The 24,521-nt window shown below is 37.2% G+C and overlaps 1 protein-coding gene across 1 annotated transcript in view; it reads right to left on the reverse strand.

The window, feature by feature from the left end:
- STXBP4 (syntaxin binding protein 4) overlaps positions 1-24,521 on the reverse strand; it is a 195,686-nt gene that overhangs the window by 18,752 nt on the left and 152,413 nt on the right. The window contains exon 16 of the mRNA XM_008074470.1: positions 19-76. Within this exon, the coding sequence (XP_008072661.1) occupies positions 19-76 (58 nt within the window). The remainder of the gene's footprint in view (positions 1-18; positions 77-24,521) is intronic.

The raw sequence follows: 24,521 nt of genomic DNA on the forward strand, positions 1-24,521 counted from the left end.
TGAGATGCTTGTACTTACTTGATGAAGTACTTGATTCCATCTGCTGTGTAAGCTTCCTCCCACCCATAAGGTAAACCTACAGTGAAAGGAAACCAAAAATACATTTAATAAGATGATAAAGATAACTTTATTTCCTGGACACAAACCTCCCCCATCTTTACAATTATTGGAGCACATTTCTGGTGAAAAATAATTTTCTAGAAAGGGGGAATTAAGACAATTTAGATTAGCTTTCATATTCAGCATCTTTAGAACACAATAAATAAGTCTTGAGCAGTTAACAATCTGCTTTAGTTGCAATAACTGGATTATGACTTGTCATTTACATGTGGTGAGCATTTTTGTCAGCAGGATTCAAGCAAAAATCTGTGTTGCAATGGATGGATTTTGCCTGAAGGCAGAAGGATGGACAAGATGGCCTCTGCTTGTCTATTCTGGCTCAAAGTTTCTTTAATTGGCTCCCTTTACATTCTTTCACTCAGCTCCACAGGGAATCAGATATGAGTGCCAGATCAGCAGGGGTTTGAAAGTAGCTTTTGGACAAGACAAAATTCCTTATTAAGTTTGAAAGTTTAGCAAAGTGATTTACAATGGATTGTGGCATTTTACTTTGTTAATTAAGAATTTTGTGCACTAAACAAAAACGGCCAAACAATTTGCTAAACTTAGCTTCCATTTCTGTAATGGGAGTGAGAATAGTTAGCTATAAAGAGATGTGGATTGACGTAAGCAAGCAATATTTGGCCATATTTCTGTAAATGAGTGCATTTTGGCCCTCATCATACCAAGAGAACAGCCCATGTTGGGGCCACCACATTCACTGACATTCTGATTTTGGGTGCTACCCTCTAGAACACAATGGTTTTCACCCCTCCACTCCATCCCTGAGTACTGCTAAGAATGTTTAATTGACCTTTTGGATCAGTTCTTTGACATTGGCTTATAACTCAGGTAGCTTACTTCTTTGGAAAATGACTGAGCTTTCATTCCCCCAAGGTTCAGTAAGGAGCAAAGCAAAAGTGCAGGAACCACAACTATTTGAATAAAATAAAACCTTACTCCATCACCATTTGCTTCTTCGAGAATATTCTTTGAAAAGCAGCTCTAAGGGTGTTGTTTTTGTAATTAAGAAAAACAAATAACAAGCTTCGCTTTATATTCATTTCCGGTCTTTTAACACAGATTGTATAACATTAGACCTTGGGCAAAAATTTCATAAGTATTTCCTTTGTATATGAACACAGGCCACCTTGGAGTTGCTATTCTCTCTTAATGAATACATGTTCCTATTCTAAGTAGAAAATAAGCACTTCTGAGAATTCAGCATAAGCAAATGACTGGCTTCTCAAAAGCCCTTGAGTGACTCTATCGCCATCTCCTCGAGTGTCCACTGCTAGCATATGCTAGCCAGACATGCCATGATAAACTGCTGCTGCTGCTGCACTACTTCAAGGAGATATATTTTCTGTCTTCACACTTTCTGCATCTTTTTTACAGATCAATTCATTCATCACTGATAAGCTCCTCACCTGAGGGAAAAATCTGATGACTGTACATGAAAACCTTGCTTTCATGATAAAAATTCTCAGAAATACCAGGATTTTAGATCATTAAGGCAAAGACAGCTAAAAGTTATGTAGAAAGTTATTTTAAGGCAATTAGGGTTGTTGTCTGCTAAATGACTAATTTGTCTGACCAGCAAAATTATATCTGTTGTTCTAATTTTTAAGTCACAGGTATCTTTTTAATACAAAGGGAAAAAAGTACACTTTAAAGATAGTATCTGTTAATCCACAGGATCATTTAAAAATTGAGATTGCTATCAGATTACCACACCACTGCCATCAGAATAGAATTTCTGCCTTGATTGTTTCCTTACAATTATAAAAAAAGAATTATAAAACAGACATATAAAGGTACTAATTCATAAGCATTTAGGTCACAATGGTTATTCAATGACTATAGTCATAAAGATATCCTTGGATGTTAAATAATAGGTATAGCTTATTTTAGGATATATTCTCTGTTCTGAAAAAAAAAGTGTTTCTTTTTAGGAGAATGAACAGTTTTTTATGTCTTCTATATGGAGATTTCAGATAATATGTACATGACAGACTTGGAGAATAACCTGATAGTAATTAATCTCTCAGTGATAGTTCAGTAATAGAAAACAATCACTGACCACTTATAAACTGAAAAATACAAATAGCCTACTTTCATGCAAAAAGAGCACTTTTGATTTCCATAAACTTATTGATAGACTCGGTTTTCCATTGGAAAAGGCTTTCATTTCTTCATAAGAAGTAATTTAGATATAATTATAACATTATCTAAATACTTTCAATAATCACTAGTATTTCAAATATTAAAATATTTGTACCTTCACTATATCTTTATACTTGCAAATATAGATTGCAAATGTATATATTGCAAATGTATACACATACATCCCCAGTGCCAAAAAAAGTATACACATTTTAAGAGGAAAAAAACTATTAAAATTGTAATATTCAATATATACCAATAACAAAAGAGGAAAACTAGTCATGTTTGACTTCTGCAACTACAAGAGGTGCTCGAATTGGTTACCACCCTCATCCAGACACTTCTGATATGGCAAACATCTAACATCTTTTAAAATGTGTATACTTTTTTTGGCATCCCTGTTTGTGTGTGTGTGTGTGTGTGTGTGTGTGTGTGTATACTACTTTCATTACTCCTTTTCTTTTCATATTTGCTTTTAAACTGTTATGAAAACTATAACCACCTGACTTTATTTCTGCTTGGAAATATTTATCTATGAATCCTCACATAACATTTTCTCCATCAGAGATAATCTGTTTCCAATCAACAACGTCATGATGATGGTGGCAAAATCTGCATTAAGTATCTTGCCAAAGTAAAAGTCTTAAACATATCTAACTTCGAATACTGGTTGTCACCTAATACTCAACATATCTAAAACCAAACCAACACATCACATTTCCATACAAAATAGTTTTCTTTCCAATTTCCCAGTCCTGTTTATGTACTAAAGAGTCTCTTTGTCATATTCATCCCATGTATTCATTCATTAAACATTTCCTGACCATTTTTTTGTGTTCAGAATTTTGCTAGATACCCAATATACAATGACAAATAGACATAATTCCTTGATTTTATGGAGCGTTAAAAAATCAAAAATAAAGACACCATTAAAAGTAGAAATAGCTGGGTTCAGTGGCTCAGCCTGTAATACCAGTGCTTTGGGAGGCCGAGGTGAGTGGATTGCTTGAGCCCGTGGGTTCGAGACCCACGTAGAAAACTTGGCGAGACCTCATCTCTACAATAAATTAAAAAAAACTAGCTGGGCATGGTGCACGCTCCTGTAGTTCCAGCTACTTGGAAGGCTGAGGAGGAAGGATCGCCGGAGCCCAGCAGGTTGAGGCTGCAATGGCCAGGAACGGTCATTGAACTCCAGTCTGGGTGACAGAGTGAGATTCCAACTCAAAAAAAAAAAAAAAAAGCCGGGCTCGGTGGCTCAGCCTGTAATCCTGTGCCCGCGCTTTTGGGAGGCTGAGGTGAGTGGATTGCCTGAGCCCGCGGGTTCGAGACCCACCTAAGCAACTTGGCGAGACCTCATCTCTACAATAAATCAAAAAAATTAGCTGGGCGTGGTAGTGCGCACCCGTAATTCTGGCTACTTGGAAGGCTGAGGCAGAAGGATCGCCGGAGCCAAGCAGGTCAAGGCTGCGGTGGCCAGTAGTGGCCACTGCACTTCAGTATGGGTGACAGAGTGAGACTCCAACTCAAAAAAAAAAAAGTAGAAATAAATACTATGAAGGAAAAGTATAAAATGCTTAGTTGCAATGAAACAGCAACTAAATAAATAAAATGCTTAGTTGCAATGAAAGAGCAATTAAGCACAAAGGCTAAACTCTAATGCATAAATCATTCCTTCAAATCAATGATAGAAAGATCAATGATGGCAAAATATGTGAAAAATTTGGGACACAAGAAACACAAATGCACTTACATATGTGAAAATGTGCTTAACTTCACTCTTATTAAGAGAAATAGACATTAAGCTATTATAAGATGCCATGTTCACTATTGAATTAGCAAAGATCAAAAAGTTTAAGACATGATATTAAAGGTGTGAAGAGATAGACATTGTTATACTGTTGAAAGTATAAAAGTATAAAACATTTGAAGAGAAACATATCTAAAATTTTAAATGCTAATAATAATGAGCTGATAATTAGACACTGTTCTAAGCACCATACATGTACCAATTCACTTAATCCTTATGACAAATCTGTGAGAAATACAGCCATTATCCTTACATTAGAGATGAGGGAACTGAGGCACAGAAAGCTTAAATAACTTGCCCAAGGTCATACAGCTGGCAGGGTATGGAGTCCAGACTCTACCACTATGCTAAAGGGTTTCCACACACAGTTTAATCCAGTAAATTCTTCTTCTAGTAACTTATTCTATAGATATGCTTTATGATCAAGATTGTTAACTGTAAAAACAAAAGATTGGAAAGAATCTAAATAACAATCAATGAGAATTGATTAAATAAAGATAGTATATCCAGAAAATGGGATACTGGCCAGCTGTGAAAAAGAATGAGGAAGTAATTTATGTACCAATTTGAATGGTGGGTGTGAACAGGGTCAAGGAAGGATCTTTGGAGCAGCTGGACTTATCCAGGCACAAGCATGAAAAGAACACTCTAGGCAGAGAACAGCATCTCAAAGTCTTTGGAACGGGAAAGAGCTTGGCACATTGGAGGAACTGAGAGAAGATAATTGTTACTGGAACATAGTGAGGGAGGGAGGGGGGATAGTGACATAAAATTTAGCTGGAGAGATGGCAAATATGACTAGGCAGGGATTTATAGGTCATATTAAAACTGTAAGTTTCTTAAAAAATAAAATAGGAGATCTGCTTCTGTTTAAGATAAAGAAAGCTGCAAGAGATTGTTGGTCCCACCATGTGTGAGGAAAAAGTCAACCTATTTTTTTGTGTGTGTGCATTCCTCTGAATTGGTCCTTAGGAGAAATGATTTCCAAAGGGTGCCAAGCCCTGCTGAGGAAAGATGGGGTACACAGACTCTTTCTCACTTGGCAGACCACAGGAAGAAGACGTGTTGCCCCATCCAAAGTAGGTAAGAAGAAAACAAATGAAATTGTAACACACTTTAAAAGCCTGATTATGAGCTACTCTCTGGGAATTAAGGGGAGTCTGCCCTCCTTAGACAGCTCTAGGCCCATGAGAAAGATTGGAGATGGACAGGAGACCTTACAGAGCCCCCGAGTGGTGTAGTCTCATGCAGGGCCTGCAAAGGGTGGAGCAGAAGTACACAGAGAAGACCATCCATTCTCTGGGCCCTCCATGAGCATAGGATGGTGATCAACTGCTACAGGGGGACAGGCATAAAATATGTAGATGCCCTGAACCCTCTTCTAATACAGAGCAGCAGCCAGCTATTCCTGAAAGAGAAGCAAGAGATGCTCCCACACCCTGGACAGGACTCCTGCTGTCCTTCCTGGAGAAGGAGCAAGAGATCATCACACCCTCAGTCCCTGCTGTGACTCCAGGAGATAATCTTTGTCTTTTTGTGAGGGGAGGGAAGGGACAGAAAACCTGACATCTTCACCCTGCACTGATATTAGATTAAAAAGTTAACTGCCACTGGGGGACAAGGCCAGGAAACCTGTTCAAATCCAGAATCCTGCACTAATACAAGGTAGAGTTTGACTTCCACAAGGAGAGGAGCAGAAAACTCACTTGAGCACTGAGTAGGAGGAGGTAGGATTGTTTGCCACTGAAGAAGGCAGGGAGGCTGAGAAAGTCCCACCTCTGAAACTCGGGTATACAGAGACTGGATAGGAAAACCAGAAGCCTCTCCCCCACCCTCCACAACCACTGTTAACCTTGTACTGAATAAAAAGCAACAGCTGTCTACTGCTGGGGAAAGGCAAGAGAACAGATGTTAAGCATCCCTTGTGACACAGGTGTATAGAGCCTGCTGACAGCTCAGGATGAATTAGGAATACCGAGAAATAACTGCAAGCACTCCAGACCTCACTTGAGCACATGCAAGTGGCAGACCACTGCCAAAAGAATATGAAGTCTGTGGTGAGCTCAAGGTAACTATAGACACAACATAATGAAAATCCAGGTCAAGTACACATGAGACTGAATCAACCCCCTTCCCTAATGGCTGGCAAAGAAGACACATGCTCATTTCTGGGTTTCAGTATTTTTTATCTCAGCCTCTATTGTCTCCTATCTCCAATGAATGGCATTCAATCAAATTATGAGACGCAGAAAAGCATAGTTTCATAGGGTTGAATAACTGTAGCAATGCTCATCTGACTGTCTAATATTACACAGAAGAGATGATTGAGCTTGTTGAGGTATGAAATCTTATTAAATGATGTGATGGAAGGAGACAGGACCACATGAGTTGAGGGAATTGGAAAGAATGATTAAAATAATGTACCACAGACTTTAAGCTGAATGAGAAGAGAAGTAGAAACAACAGCGGAGGCTGAAGGATAGAGAAAACAGAGATGTAGAGTAATAGGAGATCTTAATGAAGATAGTAAACTATAGCATGAGCTGGAATGATGGGAAGTTTGAGTGAGAGAGTGGGGTGTTTGAAGCAGTTTCTGCTGACGCAAGATTTGTGGACCACAGTAAAGAGGGGAAAAAGCATTGGCAAAAGAAAACTGAAATGTGAAGGTAGTGGACTCACATGGTTGATGGCAGGAGCTGGGATAAGGAGAAATCTGGAGAATGAGAATTCTACAAATAAAACGGACAAAAACAAAACCACTAATCTTGGACAGAGCTCAAACAGAGACAGATTTATTTGAAAAGCACTTGTTAGTGTAATTATTACAAGAACTCAAATGCATTTAACTTTTAGCCTCCAAGATCCTGAGAAGAGAAGGAGGGAGTGAGGGTGGGAAGATAGGGCTGGGGGGTAGGGTAGGTAGGCAGAGATACCCTAAACTTACAATTATAAGGGCTTTGCTAAAGAATATGGTATTAATCATATAAGTGGAATTTTCACATGATTTGCAGTCAGAAAATCTGAATCTACATGTAATGTTCTTCAATTACAAGTTGAATAACCATGGGAAAGTAATAATCTTATGGAGTCTCAACTTTCTCACTTATACAGTAGTGTTGATAATAGCTATCCTTCTAGCTTATGGAGTTATCATAAATTCTTATTCGATGATAGGTAGTAACACAATGATACTCAAAAGGTTATTATTATTAATAGTAATGGAAATAATACCTCCATTGCTTATAGTTCTAGTGCTTATGGCTCTATAGAGTAATTTGGAGGCTTAACACAAGAAAAGCATTTAACCCTTTCACCATTTAACCCAAGGATACTTGCTGGCAGTGCTTGTGGCTGCAGCATTTACTATATTTTTACTATGTTTACTATGTTTTGTGTTTCTCCTCTTCTTCTATAGTAATTCTTTTTAGGATTAGAGATAAGTTCTCTTTAGAAATAACTCCAAGAACAGTTTTTATATTTTATTTTCACAGTAAAAATCAGTCAGATTTGCTTCAGTCTCATAGAGCATGTTTATGTAAAATTAAATGAACACGATATTGAGATGCTTTTCTTTTTCTAAATGGGTAAAGGGTTAAATCATCTACATGAGAAACCTCCTTTTTACAACTCTTTCTTTCATTAATACAGGAAATTATATAGTTTCTATTTCACTCAAGATAACATTTGGCAAAAGAATAACAAGCTACTGGAACACTCTGACCCTCATCTGGAATTGTGATGGTAAATATTTAACAATTGCTTCTTGAGGGGATTGGCTCTTGGGGGCTCTTGATTTGTAACATCTGCTAATTTCTGTAGTATAAATATCTACTAAGACTGATCCAAGCTACTAGTATATTGTCACTGAATAAGGACTTGGGAAGAAATGCATAGTAATACACTATGATATAATCTCAGATTCATTAGATTTAAGTAACCTCAAGAACAAAGAAAATAGTAACATGTAAGAAAATAATTAGGAAGAAATTAGTTTTTAATAATTGTTACTTTCTTATTTAATATAATTTATTTTTTGGTTTAAATATTTTAATTTTTAATAATGACTGTGTTTGGCAATTGGCTTCCCAAATTCTTGGAAGCCAGTACTAGCCAGTTCCAACATACCATGTGGATACTCATCTCTTAGCCCCCTGGTCCTAATAGATAGGAAGTTCCAAAAATCAAAGTATATAAATACTGTTTTGCCCAAAACATGAGTATGTGAAACTGACACAAGCTTTAAAAAATACAAATAATTGTTGCCCTAACAATAAACTATCTATCAAATGTTTACATAGAGCTTTCTATTGAGCTGTCAGAAGAATGCTAGAGCTAGTTTATAAATATTGTTAACCCATTGTACCCTCACGATAATTATCTGAGGTAGGTACTGTTACATTAACCTCATTTTACAGAGAGGAAACTGAGGGGTAAAGCAGTTTAAATAACTTGTCTACTATCACACTGCTAGTAACTAGTGGTCACGATGTGAACACAAGCAATCTGATGCTGGAGTATATGATTTTACCCATTGTTGTGCTGCTTCCGTTACCTAATTCCTGTTTGCATTGCCAACAATCAATATTAAAATAATCAAATAATACTTTTGCCTAACTTTTTGAAGAAGAAAAAAAGTAAAACAAAATTCCCAACATCTCAATTTGTGTTTTATTATCCAGTGCAATGCTCTTTTAAAAGGAACTGAAATAATTTCCAGGCTTGAACACAAGGCAGTCTATTTTAGAGACATTTTATGTTAGATTTACAATTGTACAAGTTAATTTAGGTCTGAACTGCAGTGCCAATTTTAAAAGAACTACTAGCTAATTTTCCTATGAAAAAGAAATCTATTATACTGAGAAATGGTTGTGACCTATAAATAACCAAATAACACAGTATTTCAAATATAAAAAACAATTTCTGAGAAAATAACTTAAACCATATAGATTTTCTGAATTATGCTTTAAACACTCCTTAATACTAGACTTGTATAAATGCTGTATTAACAGATATGATTTTGGACTTATGACATGATTTTTTAACCACCTGGTTGTATACATCATTGTTATTTGAAGTTAAAAAAAAGGAATAAATAACATATAAACATACATAATGTAGAAGATTTTATATATTTTTTGTGCATCTCCAATTCAAAAGTAAATGTTAACATAATTAGAAATGAGTTATATCTAGCTCAAAGTCACTCATCTAGCAAGTGAAAACCTATAATATATTAAAGGAACAACATGGTAAAAATATATCTAGAGGTTATTTGGCAGTTCATGGTCTTATCTAGGTCGCTATTTTTGCAAATAAATACTACATTAGTACCCAGTTAAAGAGGAGGGGAAATGCTAACATTCATTTTCTTCATTTCTCTTCTCAACAGATGCAAAATCAGTATTTTTACAGTTGGCAATCATTTTACTCCCAGTTAAATCATGAGGCCACTTCCTTGAATTTGGATGTCCAGACATTTGCAGAGGTAGCTTAAATATTCTTTCTTACATTTGCTAATTCTCATCCCAAGAACCCACACTGAAGATGAGAATGCAGGATTTCATGCTGACACTTGTCTCTGGGCATCTATCCAAAGATGGAGGAATAATATAGGCTGCCGCACTTAGTTTTGCTTAAAATCAGTAATGTGCAATGACTTCATTATGTACACTAATAAAAATTAGCATAAAACATGCTGAAGCTTTCCTCACTAGAGTATGATATCAGCCTAAAGACAGAGCTGAACAATAGGGCTAAATGATCTTTTCAAACTCTATTCTGCTCTGACAATCTTTGTTTATGACTGGTCATCTAATAAATTAATCAAAGTAAAGAGCAATAATGGATAACACATCTGTTTCTTCTCCAACCAACTTTTTATTTTTAAACACTCCAACCCCATACATAAATTTCTCTCCAAATTCTGAAGCTATATATATTGGTTTTGGATAAAGTAACTTATTAAAAAAAAGAAAAAACTTATTTCACAAATCTAAGTGAAAATTTGAGCTTAATTTTGTTTTACAGTAAAGCATTTTTTGTATATCTACCATATGTCAGGTGCTAACCTAAACACTTTAAATTTGTTATGGTAAAAGATAGATAGTTTATATTGGTTTTTCTTATAAATTTTATATAAAATCAATGCGTATCTCATTAAAAACAAACTTTCAGTACACCTACACTATTCTGTTAGCTGATGATTTACTTTTTACCTCACCAAGAAAACAAAAGCAGCAAGAAGAGTATTCCAGATTCCTATCACAACATCCACCAACACTTTCACACACTCGGTCCCTCTGTGCTCATTCATCAGACAAACCTCTCTTTTACTCAAAACTTTATCCCAACAACAAGCCCCTTTTTGATTTGACACCTTTGACAGTAGGAAGAAGTGTTCCTTCTCTCTACTGGATCATTACTATCAGCATAAAAATGAGCTGTAGTATCTTCCATCTTAAAAAAAAACAAAAGCAAAATTTTGTCTTGATGTCACATTTCCTTGCAGCTAGCACTTTGTTTCTCCTGTCTACTTTGCAACAAAACCCTTCAATGGCTCTGTCTATATTCAGTTCCTCCTATTCTCTTTTAAACAGACTCTAGTCAGTCCACCATTCAACCCATGCTACTAAAACAGCTCTTGCTACTTTATATTCAAAGATCAATTCTCAAATTTACCTATGATTGTATGTGACACAGTTGATCACTGCCTCCTCCTTGAAACCGTTTATTCATTAACTACAAAGATAAGGCTTTCTCTGGGTTCTTTTATGCCACTGGCTACTTCCTCTCTGATTGATTTGCTAGTTTCTTCTCATCTCCCCAATCTCTAAAAGTTGGGCTGCTTCAGGGCTTGATCCTTCAACTTCTTTCTATCCTTACTTTCCCCCTTCTATTCCTTTGTTCCTTATGCTCATTTGTTAGGTGGTATCATTTGGTTTTTTGTATTAAATTCTATTTCTACTCTGGTGACTTGGAACTCTATATCCTCTGCCTGGACCTTTCTCCTGATTTCCAAACTGGGATATTCAGCTGCATGTTCTCCCTTCCCCTTGTTTACGGTTGTCTCAGTTTTAAACTGAAAATGCCCACTACTGATCTGACTTTCTGCCCCAAACTTTGCCTCTCACAGATATTCCCATCAAGTGAATGGAGTTTCATCCAATTGCTCAGGCCTAGAACATATCCTTGATCCTTCTCATTCTTTTACATTCCATGTCCAACCCATAAGCATATCTTGCTGGCTTTGTCTTCAGATTAAATGCAGAATCTGACCACTTCCTGTCACTTCTACTTGTATTAAATTGGTCCATCCCTTGCCTGGATTATTCTCGTAACACTCTGGTTGATATCCCTGCTACAGCCTACTCTCAAACAAGTAGCCACAGTAATTTAAAAAAGTAAGTCAGTGTGATGAGGTCCTACTTGTCTATCTTATCTCTTATGCCATGGCACTTGAGGCTTTGCCCAGGAATTGGTTGCCACTTCCAATTTCCAAAAGGGTGTCTACTGTATTTTCTAAGATTCTTATAGTTTGAGGTTTTACGTTTAGGTCTTTGATCCACTTAGAGTTGATTTTTGTGTATGGTGATAGGTAGGGGTTCTGTTTTAATCTTCTGTGTGTGGTCAGCCAGCTTTTCCAGCACCATTTACTGAATAGGTTCTCCTCTCCCCAGTGGTTAATGGTAGAGGCTTTGTTGAAGATGAGTTGGTTGAGAAACTGAGGTTTTGTTTCTGGAATCTCTATCCTGTTCCATTGGTCTATATGCCTGTTCTTGTACCAATACCAGGCTGTTTTGATTACTGTAGCTTTATAATAAAGTTTAAAGTCTGGGAGTGTGATACCTCTCACTTTTTTTTTGTTGTTGTTGTTGGAAATTGTTTTGACTATTTGTGGCCTTTAATGTTTCCATATGAATTCCTGTATTGCTGTTTCCAGGTCTGAGAAGAATGCTGCTGGTAATTTAATGGTTATTGGGTTAAATCTATAGATTGCCTTGGGTAGATGGGCATCTTAACGATGTTGATTCTTTCAATCCATGAGCACAGAATATTTTTCCATTTGTTTGTGTCATCTTTGATTTCTTTGAGCAGTGTTTTGCAGTTTTTGTTGTAAAGGTCTTTCATTTCTTTGGTTAGGAAGATGCCAAGGTGTTTCTTTCTTTCTTTCTTTTTTTTTTTTTTTGGTGTCTATTGTGAATGGGATTGTGCTTTTTATTTGGGTTTATGTTTGTTTATGGTTGGTGTATAGGAATGTGACTGTCTTTTGCACACTTATTTTATAACCTGAGACTTTGACAAAGTCCTTTATCAGTGCAAGGAGGTTTTAGAAGATTCTCCTGGGTTTTCGAGGTATCGAATCATGTTGTCTGCAAAGAGGGATAACTTAACTTCCTCTTTTCCTATTTGGATACCCCTGATTTTCTTCTCTTCTCTGATTGCTCTAGCTAGGACTTCCAATACTATGTAGAACAGGAGAAGTGAGAGTGGGCATCTTTGTCTTGTTCTGGTTTTCTGGGGAAATGGTTCTGAAAAGCCAAAGAAACCATCAAGAGAGTGATGAGACAGCCCACAGACTGGGAAAAAATATTTGCCAACTGTATATCTGACATAGGCCTAACATCTAGGATCTATAAGGAATGCAAATGTGCTGAAAAAGAAAAAGACAAACAACCCCATTACAAAGTGGGCAAAAGACATGAACAGGCACTTCTCAAAAGAAAACATATAAGCAGTCAACAGATACATGAAAAAATGCTCAGCTTCACTAATCATCAAAGAGATGCAAACCACACTGAGATACCACCTAACTCCAGTCAGGGTGGCCATTGTTAATAACTCAAAAAACAACAGATGCTGGAGAGGATATGGGGAAAAGGGAACACTTCTACACTGTTGATAGGAGTGTAAACTAGTATAATCTCTGTGGAAAACAGTTTGGTGATTCCTAAAAGATCTAAAAATTGACCTTCCATATGACTCCGCAGTCCCCCTACTGGGAACTCAAGTCACTCTACAAAAAAGATACCTGCACATATATGTTTATTGCAGCATTATTCACAATAGCAAAAACATGGAACCAACCATGCTACCCACTGAAAGAAGACTGCATAAAAAAAATGTGGCACATATACACAATGGAATATTACACAGCCATAAAGAAGGACAAAATTATGAACTTTTCAGCAATGTGGATAGACTTAGAGTCTATAATGCTGAGTAATCTATCACAGAAACAAATAACTGAGTACTGCATGTATGTTCTCACTCATAAGCAGACCTTGAACAATTATCATAATACTATAAGAAAATATTGGGAAAATCCTGGGAGGAGGGCAGGGAAGCAGGATAGGCAGTAGTGGGAATCTGCCTGGGAGAGGGGGGCACACCTCATCAACAAGGGTAACTGCATGAACATTTGTATACTTAACTCTGAATTGTACCCTACATCTTTAAAATAAAAAGTATAGGAACATAGACCAATGGAACAGGACAGAGATTTCGGAAGCAGAAACACAGTTTCTTAACCAACTCTTCTTCAACAAAGCCATCAATAACAATCACTGGGGAAAGGAGACCATATTTTAGCAAATGGTGCTGGGAAAACTAGTTGACCACATGCAGAAGAATGAAACTGGACACCTATTTATCACCATATACAAAAAATCAACTCAATATGGATCAAAGACCTAAAGAATCCTAGAAGAAAATGTAGGAAACACTCTTAGGCACACTGAAGTAGGCAATGAATTCTTGACCAAGTCCCCAAAAGCAAATGCCATAAAAGCTAAGATAGATAAGTGGGACCTCAAAAACTGAAAAAGCTTTTACATAAAAAAAGAAACCATCAAGAGAGTAAAGAGACAATCCACAGAATGGGAAAAATATTTGCTAATTATGCATCTGACAAAGGCCTAACATCCAAGATCTACAAGGAACTCAAATGAAGTGAAAGGAAAAAACCAAATAATCCCATTAAAAAGTAAGCAAAGGACATGAACAGACACTTCTCAAAAGATGGCATTCAAACAGCCAACAGATACATGAAGTAACGCTCAGCCATAGTACTCATCAGAGAAATGTAAATCAAAACTACTTTTAGATACCACCTAACTTTGCTAAGGATGGCTGTCATTAATAAATCAAAAATACAACAGATGCTTGGCCCAGTGTGGAGAAAAGGAAAGGCCTCTACACTGTTGGTAGCATTGCAAGCTAGTTCAACCTCTATGGAAAGCAATGTGGCGATTTCTCAAAGAACTAAAAATTGACCTTTTGTACAATCCAGCAATCCCTCTCTTGGGAATATCCTGGAGGAACATAAAGTGTTCTGTGGAAAAGATACCTGCACATGTATGTTTATTGTTGTACTATTCACAATAGCAAAAACATGGAACCAACTTTACTGTCCTTTGAATTTGGGCTGGATAAAGAAAATGTGGTACATATACACAATGGAGTATTACACAACCATAAAGAAGAACAAAATCATGGACTATGCAGCAAATTGGATGGCGTTGGAGGCCAATACTAAGTTACTATCACAGAAACAAAGAAGTGAATACCGCTTGTTCTCACTCATAAGTGGGTCCTGAATATTAGTCACATTAACTCAAGGGAGGGATTGGCTGTCGTGCAGCACTGCTAGGGGAGGGAGAAAGGAAAAAGGGCAAGAGGCATGTTATAACGTAAGGAGTACCTGGTCCACACCAGGTGGAGTGAGGCCAGTTAGAAGCCCAAACTTTACCTGCATGCAGCCTACTTATGTAGTTAATCCTTACTTGTACCCCATATCTCTATAATAATAATAATAAAAATAATTATAGCTTCTTTTTTCTGTTCCATTCAAGAAACCCTTAATGATTACAAGCAGTAAAGCTGCTAGCCAGCAAGCTTGATTTCTACTGGCTAAGAGTCATGACAACATGTTAGGTAGTCCAAAGTGGATAACTACTATTTGCCTGCAAGTAACAGGTTGCCTGAGAGCAATAGGTACATAAACTTGAACTAAGAAAATAAGAATAGCAGCTTGTTAACTAGGCCAAAATGCTAGATTCAAAACTGGCAGAGAAAATAGTGTGTCTCTTAGGTGATTTTATAAATATCTCCATGGAATGTCATTAGCTTTCTTCTTATCATACCATATTTCTAAGAGTATCGCAAACCAGACCAAAATCCTTTTTTAAAAAACGTATACAATAGTTTTAGGGGGTACAAATAGTTTCTGATTGCATGGATGCATTGTATAGTGGAAAAGACAGACTACCAGAATTCTAAAAAGACATACAAAAGACCAACAGATAAATGAAAAAAAATGTTCAACATAACTAATCATCAGAGAAATGCAAATTAAAACTGCAATGAGATATAAACTCCCATCTGATGGAATGGCTATTACCAAAAAGATGAGAGACAGTGTTGCTGAGGATGTGAAGAAATCGGAATCCTTGTACACTGTTGGTTGGAATGTGAATTAGAAGTGCTATTGTTGGAAATCAGTATGGCGGTTCCTTAAAAAACTAAAAATAGAATTACCATATGATTCAGGAATCCTACTTTTGGGTATAAGCCCAAAGAAATTAAAATCAGTATGTTGAAGAGATGTCTGTACACCCATGGATACTGCAGCATTATTCACAATAGCCAAGATATGGAAACATCATGATTTGACCAAGATATGGTCCATCAATGGATGGATGGATAAAGAAAATGTGATACACATACACACACAGTGGAATCCAGTCAACCTTAAAAACAAAGGAAATTCTGTCATTTGCAATAACATGAGTGAATTCAGAGGAGATCATGCTAAGTGAGATAAGCTAGGCACAGAAAGACAAATACTACATGATCTCACTTATACGAAGAACTCCAAAAAGTCCAACTCATAGAAGTAAAGAGTAGAATAGTGGTTACCAGGGGCAGGTAGAAGTGGATGGATAGGGAAAGAGAAAATGTTAATCAAGGATGCAAAATTTCAGTTGAGAGAAGTAAGTTCTGGTGGTCTATTACACAGCATGGTGACTATATTTACTCAGAATGTATTATATTCCATAAATATATACAATTATTATTTGTCAATTAAAAAAATGAAAGAATTAAGCTTTCAAGAAAACATATTTGCTATTCATGCTTTTATTAGTTTTCTACTCTCGTACAACATAATACCACACATTTAGCAGCTTAAAACAACACTCATGCATCAGCACAAAGTTCTATAGGTTGAAAGTCTGGCACGATTCTTTGCTTAGGGTATTACAGGGCTGAAATCAAGGTATCAGCTGGGATAAGTCTTTACCTGGAGTCTCTGGGGAAAAAATTGCTTCCAAATTAATTTTTGTTGCTGGCAGAATTTAGCAGCCATAGGACTGATATCCCCATTTTCTTACTGTCTATCAGTCAGGGGCCATGCCCGGCTCCTGGAAGTAGCTGGCATTCCTTGTCATGTGATCCCCTGCGTTTTGGGGCTAGCAGTGGCACTTAGAGTACTCTCATACTTCCCATCTGGCTTCCCTGCTTCTGATTTTATAAATTCAGATTTAAAGGGATCACGTAAATCAGGCCCACCAGGATAATCTCTATGTCCTAAGGTCAACTAATTACATATGCAAAATCTCTACAGAGCAGCACCTAGATTAGTATTTGGTAGAAGGTATGTGTATATCTGGAACCAGGAATTTAAGGGGCCACCTTAGAATTCTGCCTGCCACAATGCTTCCATTGTTTATTTCATATAATGTCTAAATCAGGGGTGGGACAAAATTTTTGTTCCTAGAAAGGAAAATTTTACTGAGGAAAATATATCAAAGGTTACAAAGAAATAAAAATAACTTTATATTTCAGTTTTTGTTTCCTTTTCATATAAATGGAGTTTCCTTCTGTTGTCCAGGCTGGAATTGAACTCCTGGGCTTAAGGGATTCCCCTACTCAGTCTCCCAAGCAGCTGGGATTATAGGCATGTACTTGCTGCTCCTGGCTTAATTTTAGTTTAGTTTTTTCCCCTTTTTTCCTTTTTTTTTTTTTTAGGGAAAGGTAATAAAATACCAAAGAAATTTGAAATTTAAAATAGTCATGGGATTATAAACATTTTTCTTCAATAAACCCAGAACATTAACAATATTTTGTTTTACCTGTGGTCAGTTAATGAGGGAGAAAAAATGATAAATGAAAAAGGGAGACAAAGAGAAGAAATCAAGCAGGAGAATGAGAAGCCAGAGGTAAGAAAAGAGAGCAGAGATTGAAAAAGAATGCTTAAAACTTTTAACTAAGTTGGCTATAAAATCTTATTAATTGTGTACACAGACTACATAAAAAAAAGAAGAGAGAAATACATGAAAGGGATTATGGGAGGCTCAAGTTGGGCACAGCAAAGTTGGACAGGTAGAGAGGGGCTTTGAGGGTGGTGGACTCAAATATCCAGATCCCACCTCTCAATCTAATTTGGAATCTCATCCAAGCTATCCCTGACACAGATGTTTAAAATCTCCCTTACACTTGTCCAACATGGGAACTTCCTGAACATTCTCAGCAGTGACTCTGGTTCCTTACCAACCCAGACTTTGGATTTGCCAGAAACTTCTTTATTTGTTATTTTAAAGACGTGGGGTACAATTCAGGATTAGGTACATAAGTGGTCACTGTACAGGTGAAGTTTAAGCCTCCCACTGATACTCACTTTGCCTGGTTTGGGATCAGGTACCCTTATTGTTGTGCCCCTCCCCCTACTTCCTCCCCTGGCAGTGTCCTGCTACGGCCAATCCCTTTCATGTAGTATTATAATAAATGTTCAAGGTCCACTTATGAATGAGAACATGTGAAACTCACTTCTTTGTTTCTGTGATAAATCACTGAGTATGGCGGACTCTAAATCCATCCAAGTTGCTGCAAAGTTTATAATTTTGTCCTTTATGGTTGTGTAATATTCCATTGTGCATATGCACCACACTTCTTCTTTCTTTCTTTTTTTTTTTTTTTGAGTTGGAGTCTTACTCTGTCACCCAGACTGGAGTGCAGTGGACGCTCCCGGCCACTGCAGCCTCGACCTGCTGGGCTCTGGTGATCCCTTCATCTCAGCCTTCCAAGTAGCTGGAACTACAGGTATGCACTACCACACCTGGCTAGACATTTTTTTTTTTTTTATCCAGTCTAATTTTGATGAACAGCACAGTTGGTTCCATGTTTTTGCTATTGTGAATAGTGCTGCAATAAACGTGTGCGTAGGTATCTTTTTTGTAGAATAACGAGCTCCCCTGGGTATATTCCCAGAGAGGGGGTTGCTGGGTTGTATGGAAGGTCGATTTTTAGATCTTTTAGAAATTGCCACACTGTTTTCCACAGAGGTTGTACTCGTTTACACTCCTACTAACAGTGTTGAAGACTTCCCTTTTCTCCATATCCTCTCCAGCATCTGTTGTTTTTTGAGTTATTGATGATGGCCATCCTGAATGAAGTTAGATGGTATCTCAGTGCAGTTTTGATTTGCATTTCTTTGATGATTAGTGAGGCTGAGCATTTTTTCATGTATCTGTTGGCTGATCGTATGTCTTTTTTTGAGAAGTGTCTATTCATATCTTTTGCCCACTTATTCATAGGGCTGTTTTTTTTTTCCTTTTGGCACATTTGCATTCCTTGTAGATCTTGGATGTTAGACCTTTGTCAGATACAGTTAGATTTGTCAGCAACTTCATTCATCCCTTTTTCTGCTCACATTTGTTGAGTGCCTACCATCCAGTGCCTAGCAGAATGATATCCACATTCAGAACAGTGCCTCACACATAGTGGGCACTCAAGAAATTTCTGTTGACTGCAGAAATTTGCCTCCCATGAAGACTGATGAGTTAGTGAACTTGGCACATGTTTGAAATTTTGCTGTTGTTATAAGATCTTTGTACTCATCAGGGGAACTTTCTCACAAATATTTGCACAACTGTTATTTGTGGATTTTGACAACAGGGTAGTGGAAGGCCAATAGCGTGCAATTCTTGTAGAAATGCTGTCACAGACCAGATGAAATGAAGTCAAGATCATTAATGTTTCCCACCCTGAGTACAAATAATGCAATTCTAGACATCACTAATTTCTAATCATGTAGCATTTTGCTGTTAACATCCTTCTCTTTTAAATTAAAAAAAAAAGTTTGTCTGAAAAGTTGTTACCAATCTTACATTACTTTCAGGTAACATTAGAAAAAATTCATAAGAAAACTTCCTTCAGATGTTTGCCTTTAGGAAGATTTGTTTGAAATTTTATTAAATGTATTTTAAAAAAAATATTTAAAGAAAAGCAATAAAAACACCATCATAGAGAAGGTAAAATTCTCAAATAATAGCTTTCACGAAGTCAGATAAACTCAGTATTGATTACATTAAAGAGTTACAAACAAATAAAAGTGATTCAAACTTTGCCTTTTCTCTTCTACAAAGAACATCAGTTCTGACAGCATAGTTTATTATTGTTCAAAAACATTTAAATCCATAGAATGGCATTCAAGATCATTCAAAACATACATCCACAAAAAGACATGTCCTTGAATGTTCACAGCAGTTTTATTCATAATAGTCCGAAACTGAAAACAACCCAAACATCCATTAATTGGTGACTGGATAAATAAATTGTGGCATAAAATTACAATTGAATAACACACTCAGTATCACACTGATACTACTTTTACATACAACATGGATACATATTAAAAACACTATCATAAAAGTGGAAGAAGGTAGATAATTAATAGTCTGTTTATATGAAATTTTAGAAAAGGGAAAAGTAGTGACAGAAAGCACATCAGTAGCCGCCTGGGACTTGGAGTGAGGGAGGGACTGATTCCAGAAGAGCACATGAGAAGGTTGTGAAATGATGGAAATGTTCTAGAACGTGATTATGGTAACAGCACACAGCTGGATACATTTGTCAAAATGCACTGAATTGTATATTTACATTCCATTATATGTAAATAATATCTCAACTTCAAAAAGCAGGGAAAATCTCCTGAAGCAGCAGCATGAGCAATCCCTAAAAACAATCCCTTAAAGCAGCAGCATGAGCAATCCCTTAAAATTAATCCCATTAAGAAAGCAGCAGTATTAGCAATCTCATTACAAAATGGCTGCAATCTTCCTTTTATCTTCATGTTCTGTCAATCTCATTTATGGTCTATTCATTGAGTTATTCCCTGGAACATACTATAGACTTCTTTTCCTCTATGCTTTCTCAGATACTATTCTTTCTACATGGAATGCTCATCACTATGGAATATAGTACCTCAATAACTTTCTTTCTTTTTTTTTTTTAATAATTAATCAGTATTTTTATTATAGTTTTGTGGGGTACAGTTAAGGGTTAGGTGTACAATTACGTTTCATTCAGACACCCTGTTGATAAGAGGTGTTTTCCCAGCCCCAGACAGATATTTGCTACTGTTAATCCCATCTCCCTCCCCCCCATAGTTTCCTAGTACCGTCAGTCATTTTCTTATAGTATTACATTGGATGTTCAAGGTCCATTATATGAGTGAGAACATGTGATATTCTGATCTTTGTTTCTGTGTGAGGTCACTCAGTATTATAGACTCTAGTTCCATCCAGGTTGCTGCGAAATTCATGATTTTGTTCTTTTTTATGGCTGCGTAGTATTCCATCGTGTATATGTACCACATTTTTTTAATCCAGTCCTCTTTTGATGGGCAGCATGGTTGTTTCCAGGTTCTTGCTATTGTGAACAACACTGCGATAAACATACGTGTGCAGGTATCTTTTTTATAGAGTGATTTGTGTTCTTCAGGGTATATTCCCAGTAGGGGGATTGCAGGGTCATACGGAAGGTCAATTTTTAGAGTTTTTAGGAATCGCCACACTGCTTTCCACAGAGGTTGCACTAGTTTACACTCCCACCAGCAGTGTAGAAGTGTTCCCTTTTCACCACACCCTCTCCAGCAGCTGTTATTTTTTGAGTTGTTGATAATTGCCATTCTGACTGGAGTTAGGTGGTATCTCAGTGTGGTTTTGATTTGCATCTCCCTGATGATTAGTGAGGTTGAGCATTTCTTCATGTGTTTGTTGGCTTCTCGGATGTCTTCTTTTGTGAAGTGTCTGTTCATATCTTTTGCCCATTTTATAATGGAGTTGTTTGTTTTCTTCTTTTCAGTACGTTTCAGTTCCTTGTAGATCCAGGATGTTAAGCCTTTGTCAGACCTAGAGTTGGCAAAGACTTTTTCCCAGTCTGTAGGCTGTCTTCCTGCTCTCTTGATGGTTTCTTTGGCTTTGCAGAAGCTTGTCAGTTTAATAAGGTCCCATTTGTCTATCTTCTCTCTTAAGTCCTGTGGGTTTCGGGTTTTGTACAGGAATTGGATGCCAGTTCCGATTTCCATGAGAGTATTTCCTTCCTTTTCTAAGGTTCTTATGGTTTGAGGTTTTACATTTAGGTCTCTGATCCATTTGGAGTTAACCTTTGTGCATGGGGATAGATAGGGGTCCTGTTTCAATCTTCTGCATGTGGTCAACCAGTTTTCCCAGCACCATTTACTGAATAGGTTCTCTTCTCCCCACTGGTAGGTGGTGGGGGCTTTGTCGAAGATGAGTTGGTTGAGGAATTGAGGTTTTGCTTCTGGAATCTTTTTTTTTTTTTTTAGTCAGGATCTCACTCTGTTAGTCAGGTTGGAGTGCAGTGGCATGATCACAGCTCACCACAGTAGCCATAACTACAGACATATGCCATCATACCTGGCTAATATTTTGATTTTTTTGTAGAGTTGAGGCCTCACTGTGTTGCCTAGGCTGGTTTTGAACTCTTGGGCTCAAACAAGTCTCTGGCCTTGGCCTCCCAATATGCTGGGATTATAGGCATGAGTCACCATGCCCAGCTGAGTGACTCAATAACTTTTCAATGATTTGAAACACAATAATTATATACCTGAATCTCCCTATCCAGTTATCAGCAAGTCTCTGATTTAGGGATTTCTTCAACTAAGAAATCTATTCAGAATTTTTTTCTCTTGATGTAAAATTTACATATGATAAATGCACAAATCTTAAGTGTATTACATACTAAAATTTCGCAAATGCCTCCACTTGTATATCCCAAACCCCTATCAAGGTATAGAAAACCATCACTCCAGAAAGATCTCTTTTCTGCCAATTCAGACTTTCATAACCCCAGAGGTAGTTGCTGACTTTTTAAAAGATATTATACATTTTACTATTAGAATTTCCATTTAGTTTTAAAAAATTAAAATATTAAAAATTTTCTCTGTTTAGATTGCTTAGATACCCTCCCTGTCTTTCCATTCATTATGAACATGTCTTCCTTTACCTCATTGCACACAGTCCTAATAAGCACTTTAAAGTTCTTACTTCAACATCTGGGTCTTTTGTAGGTTGGCCTCTTTTGACTGTCTTTTCTTTTGAGAATGAGTTACATTTTCTTGTTTGTCTTTTCCCTCCACACTGAGTAATTTTGGATTTTATGAATGTTGTATTGTAGAAACTCTGGATTCTGTTACATTACCCTGTAGAGTGTTAATATTTTTCTTTTAGGCTGGGCATAGTGGCCCATACCTGTAATCCCAACACTTTAGGAGTTTAAGGCAGAAGGATTGCTTAAGGCCACGAGTTCAAGCCCAGCTGGGCAACATAGTGAGACCTCATCTCTATAAAAAATTAAAAAAAAAAAATTAGTCAGGTGTATGCCTTTAGTTCCAGCTGCTTGAGAGGCTGAAGTGGAAGGATCATCTGAGTCCAGGAGGTTGAGGCTGTGGTGAGCCATGATCATGCCACAGCACTCCAGTCTGGGCAATAGAGTGAGAATCCAACTTGAAAATTTTGTTTGTTTTGTTTTAGCAGGAAATTTAGATGGTTGGACTCAAGCTATAAGCTATAGTTCTTTAAATCTCAATTCCATTCTTTCCCTCCACCTTGGCTGGGTTGTTTCAATGTGCCTAGTAAGTTGTGTACTTTGGGGTCAGCCAGACATTTGGGTAGAGTTTATATACAGAATTGCGGGGGGGGGGGGGTCTGTTTCTCTTCCTTCTGGTATTTGTTTCTCATTTTCCAGCAGTAGTGGCTGCCCCAAACTCCATCTCCTAGTTCTATAGGTCAGAGAGACTTCAGTTATCAGAATTTTACCAATCCATGGGTCTTACTAGGGTTTGGAGTAAAGTAGGCAAGCAAAGTGTCCAAAATGCAAAGTTTAAGGAGGCACTCACTCAGGCTGATGCAATTGCAGGGTCAGTACCTGGAACTGAGTGTCTCTTGACGAGGGAGGCACACCCAGGGTGCCTTGTTGCCTCATGCTAGACCTAGACCGGGTCCTGCCAACAACCTAAAAGTGGAACAAACAGGAAACTTATACCATGTTGGGTCCTTTTTCCAAGTTTTAACTAATCGTCAGGATCTGCCTGCTTTATCCACTTTCCAGAAACTTCAGTTGCTTGTTTTTTTTGTATTTTGTCCAGGGTTTATAGTAATTTTTTGTAGGATGGTTAGTCTGTCAGGAGATTATTCAGCCATTCTGGAAGGGGAACTCTCGGAAGCATAGAATTTTTGAGTGGAAAGAGATCGCAGGAATCCTCTATTCAGTCATCTCATATTGGAGACTGACATCAAAAGAGGTTAAAGAGCTTTGCCACAGAGTCATTTATAGGAAAAGACAGCAATCTAACTTCTAATCTAATGACCATCCACCATACCACTCGGCAATAATGCTGAATGAAAAGGGCGGCTTCTGTGCAGAGTATAAAATGTTGTACTCAGAGCTCTTTCAAATGTAAATAAATTGTATTTTAACTCTCAGTTATTAATTACTGCCTGCTTAACAGTTTGCTATTGGTATGGACTGTATTGTTTTGTCCTCCCCAAATTCATATAGTGAAGCCCTCACCCCTACAATGGCTGCATTTGTAGATGGGGTCTCTAAGAAAGTAATTAAGGTTAAATGATGTCATAAAGAGTGCGGCTCAGCTTCCATAGGATTAGGGTCCTTAGAAGAGACACCAGAGTTTCTCTCTCTCTCTTTATGTGCACACTCTAAAGACAGGTCCTGTGAATACACAGCACAATGACAGCTGCCTACAAGCCAAGAGACCTCAAAATGAAACTCACCTTGCCAGAATCTTGATCTTTGACTTTCAGCCTCCAGAATTGTGAGAATTAAATTTCTGTTGTTTAAGTCACTCAGTGTATGGTATTCTGTTATGGAATCCTGAGCTGACTAATAAAGCTATAAAAATGGATCCAAATTTTGCACACTGATAAATCAGCTTACTTCACAGATTTACTTCTGCTGAACTACACTGTAAAAGGAAATTTATATTCTTTAAAAGAGCTTTAACTCAGAAAAATATAATCTACCAATCAGTATAGTAAAAAATAAATATGTTTTGAAGGCTAACACCTGTACTTGGAGTAAATCTGTCATGAGGCTGGAAGGCAATATTTCTAAAATAATGTCATCTCAT

This window comes from Carlito syrichta, unplaced genomic scaffold (assembly GCF_000164805.1).
Source record: "Carlito syrichta isolate Samal-C Ts95f unplaced genomic scaffold, Tarsius_syrichta-2.0.1 Scaffold316465, whole genome shotgun sequence".
In the NCBI taxonomy this organism is placed as follows: Eukaryota; Metazoa; Chordata; class Mammalia; order Primates; family Tarsiidae; genus Carlito; species Carlito syrichta.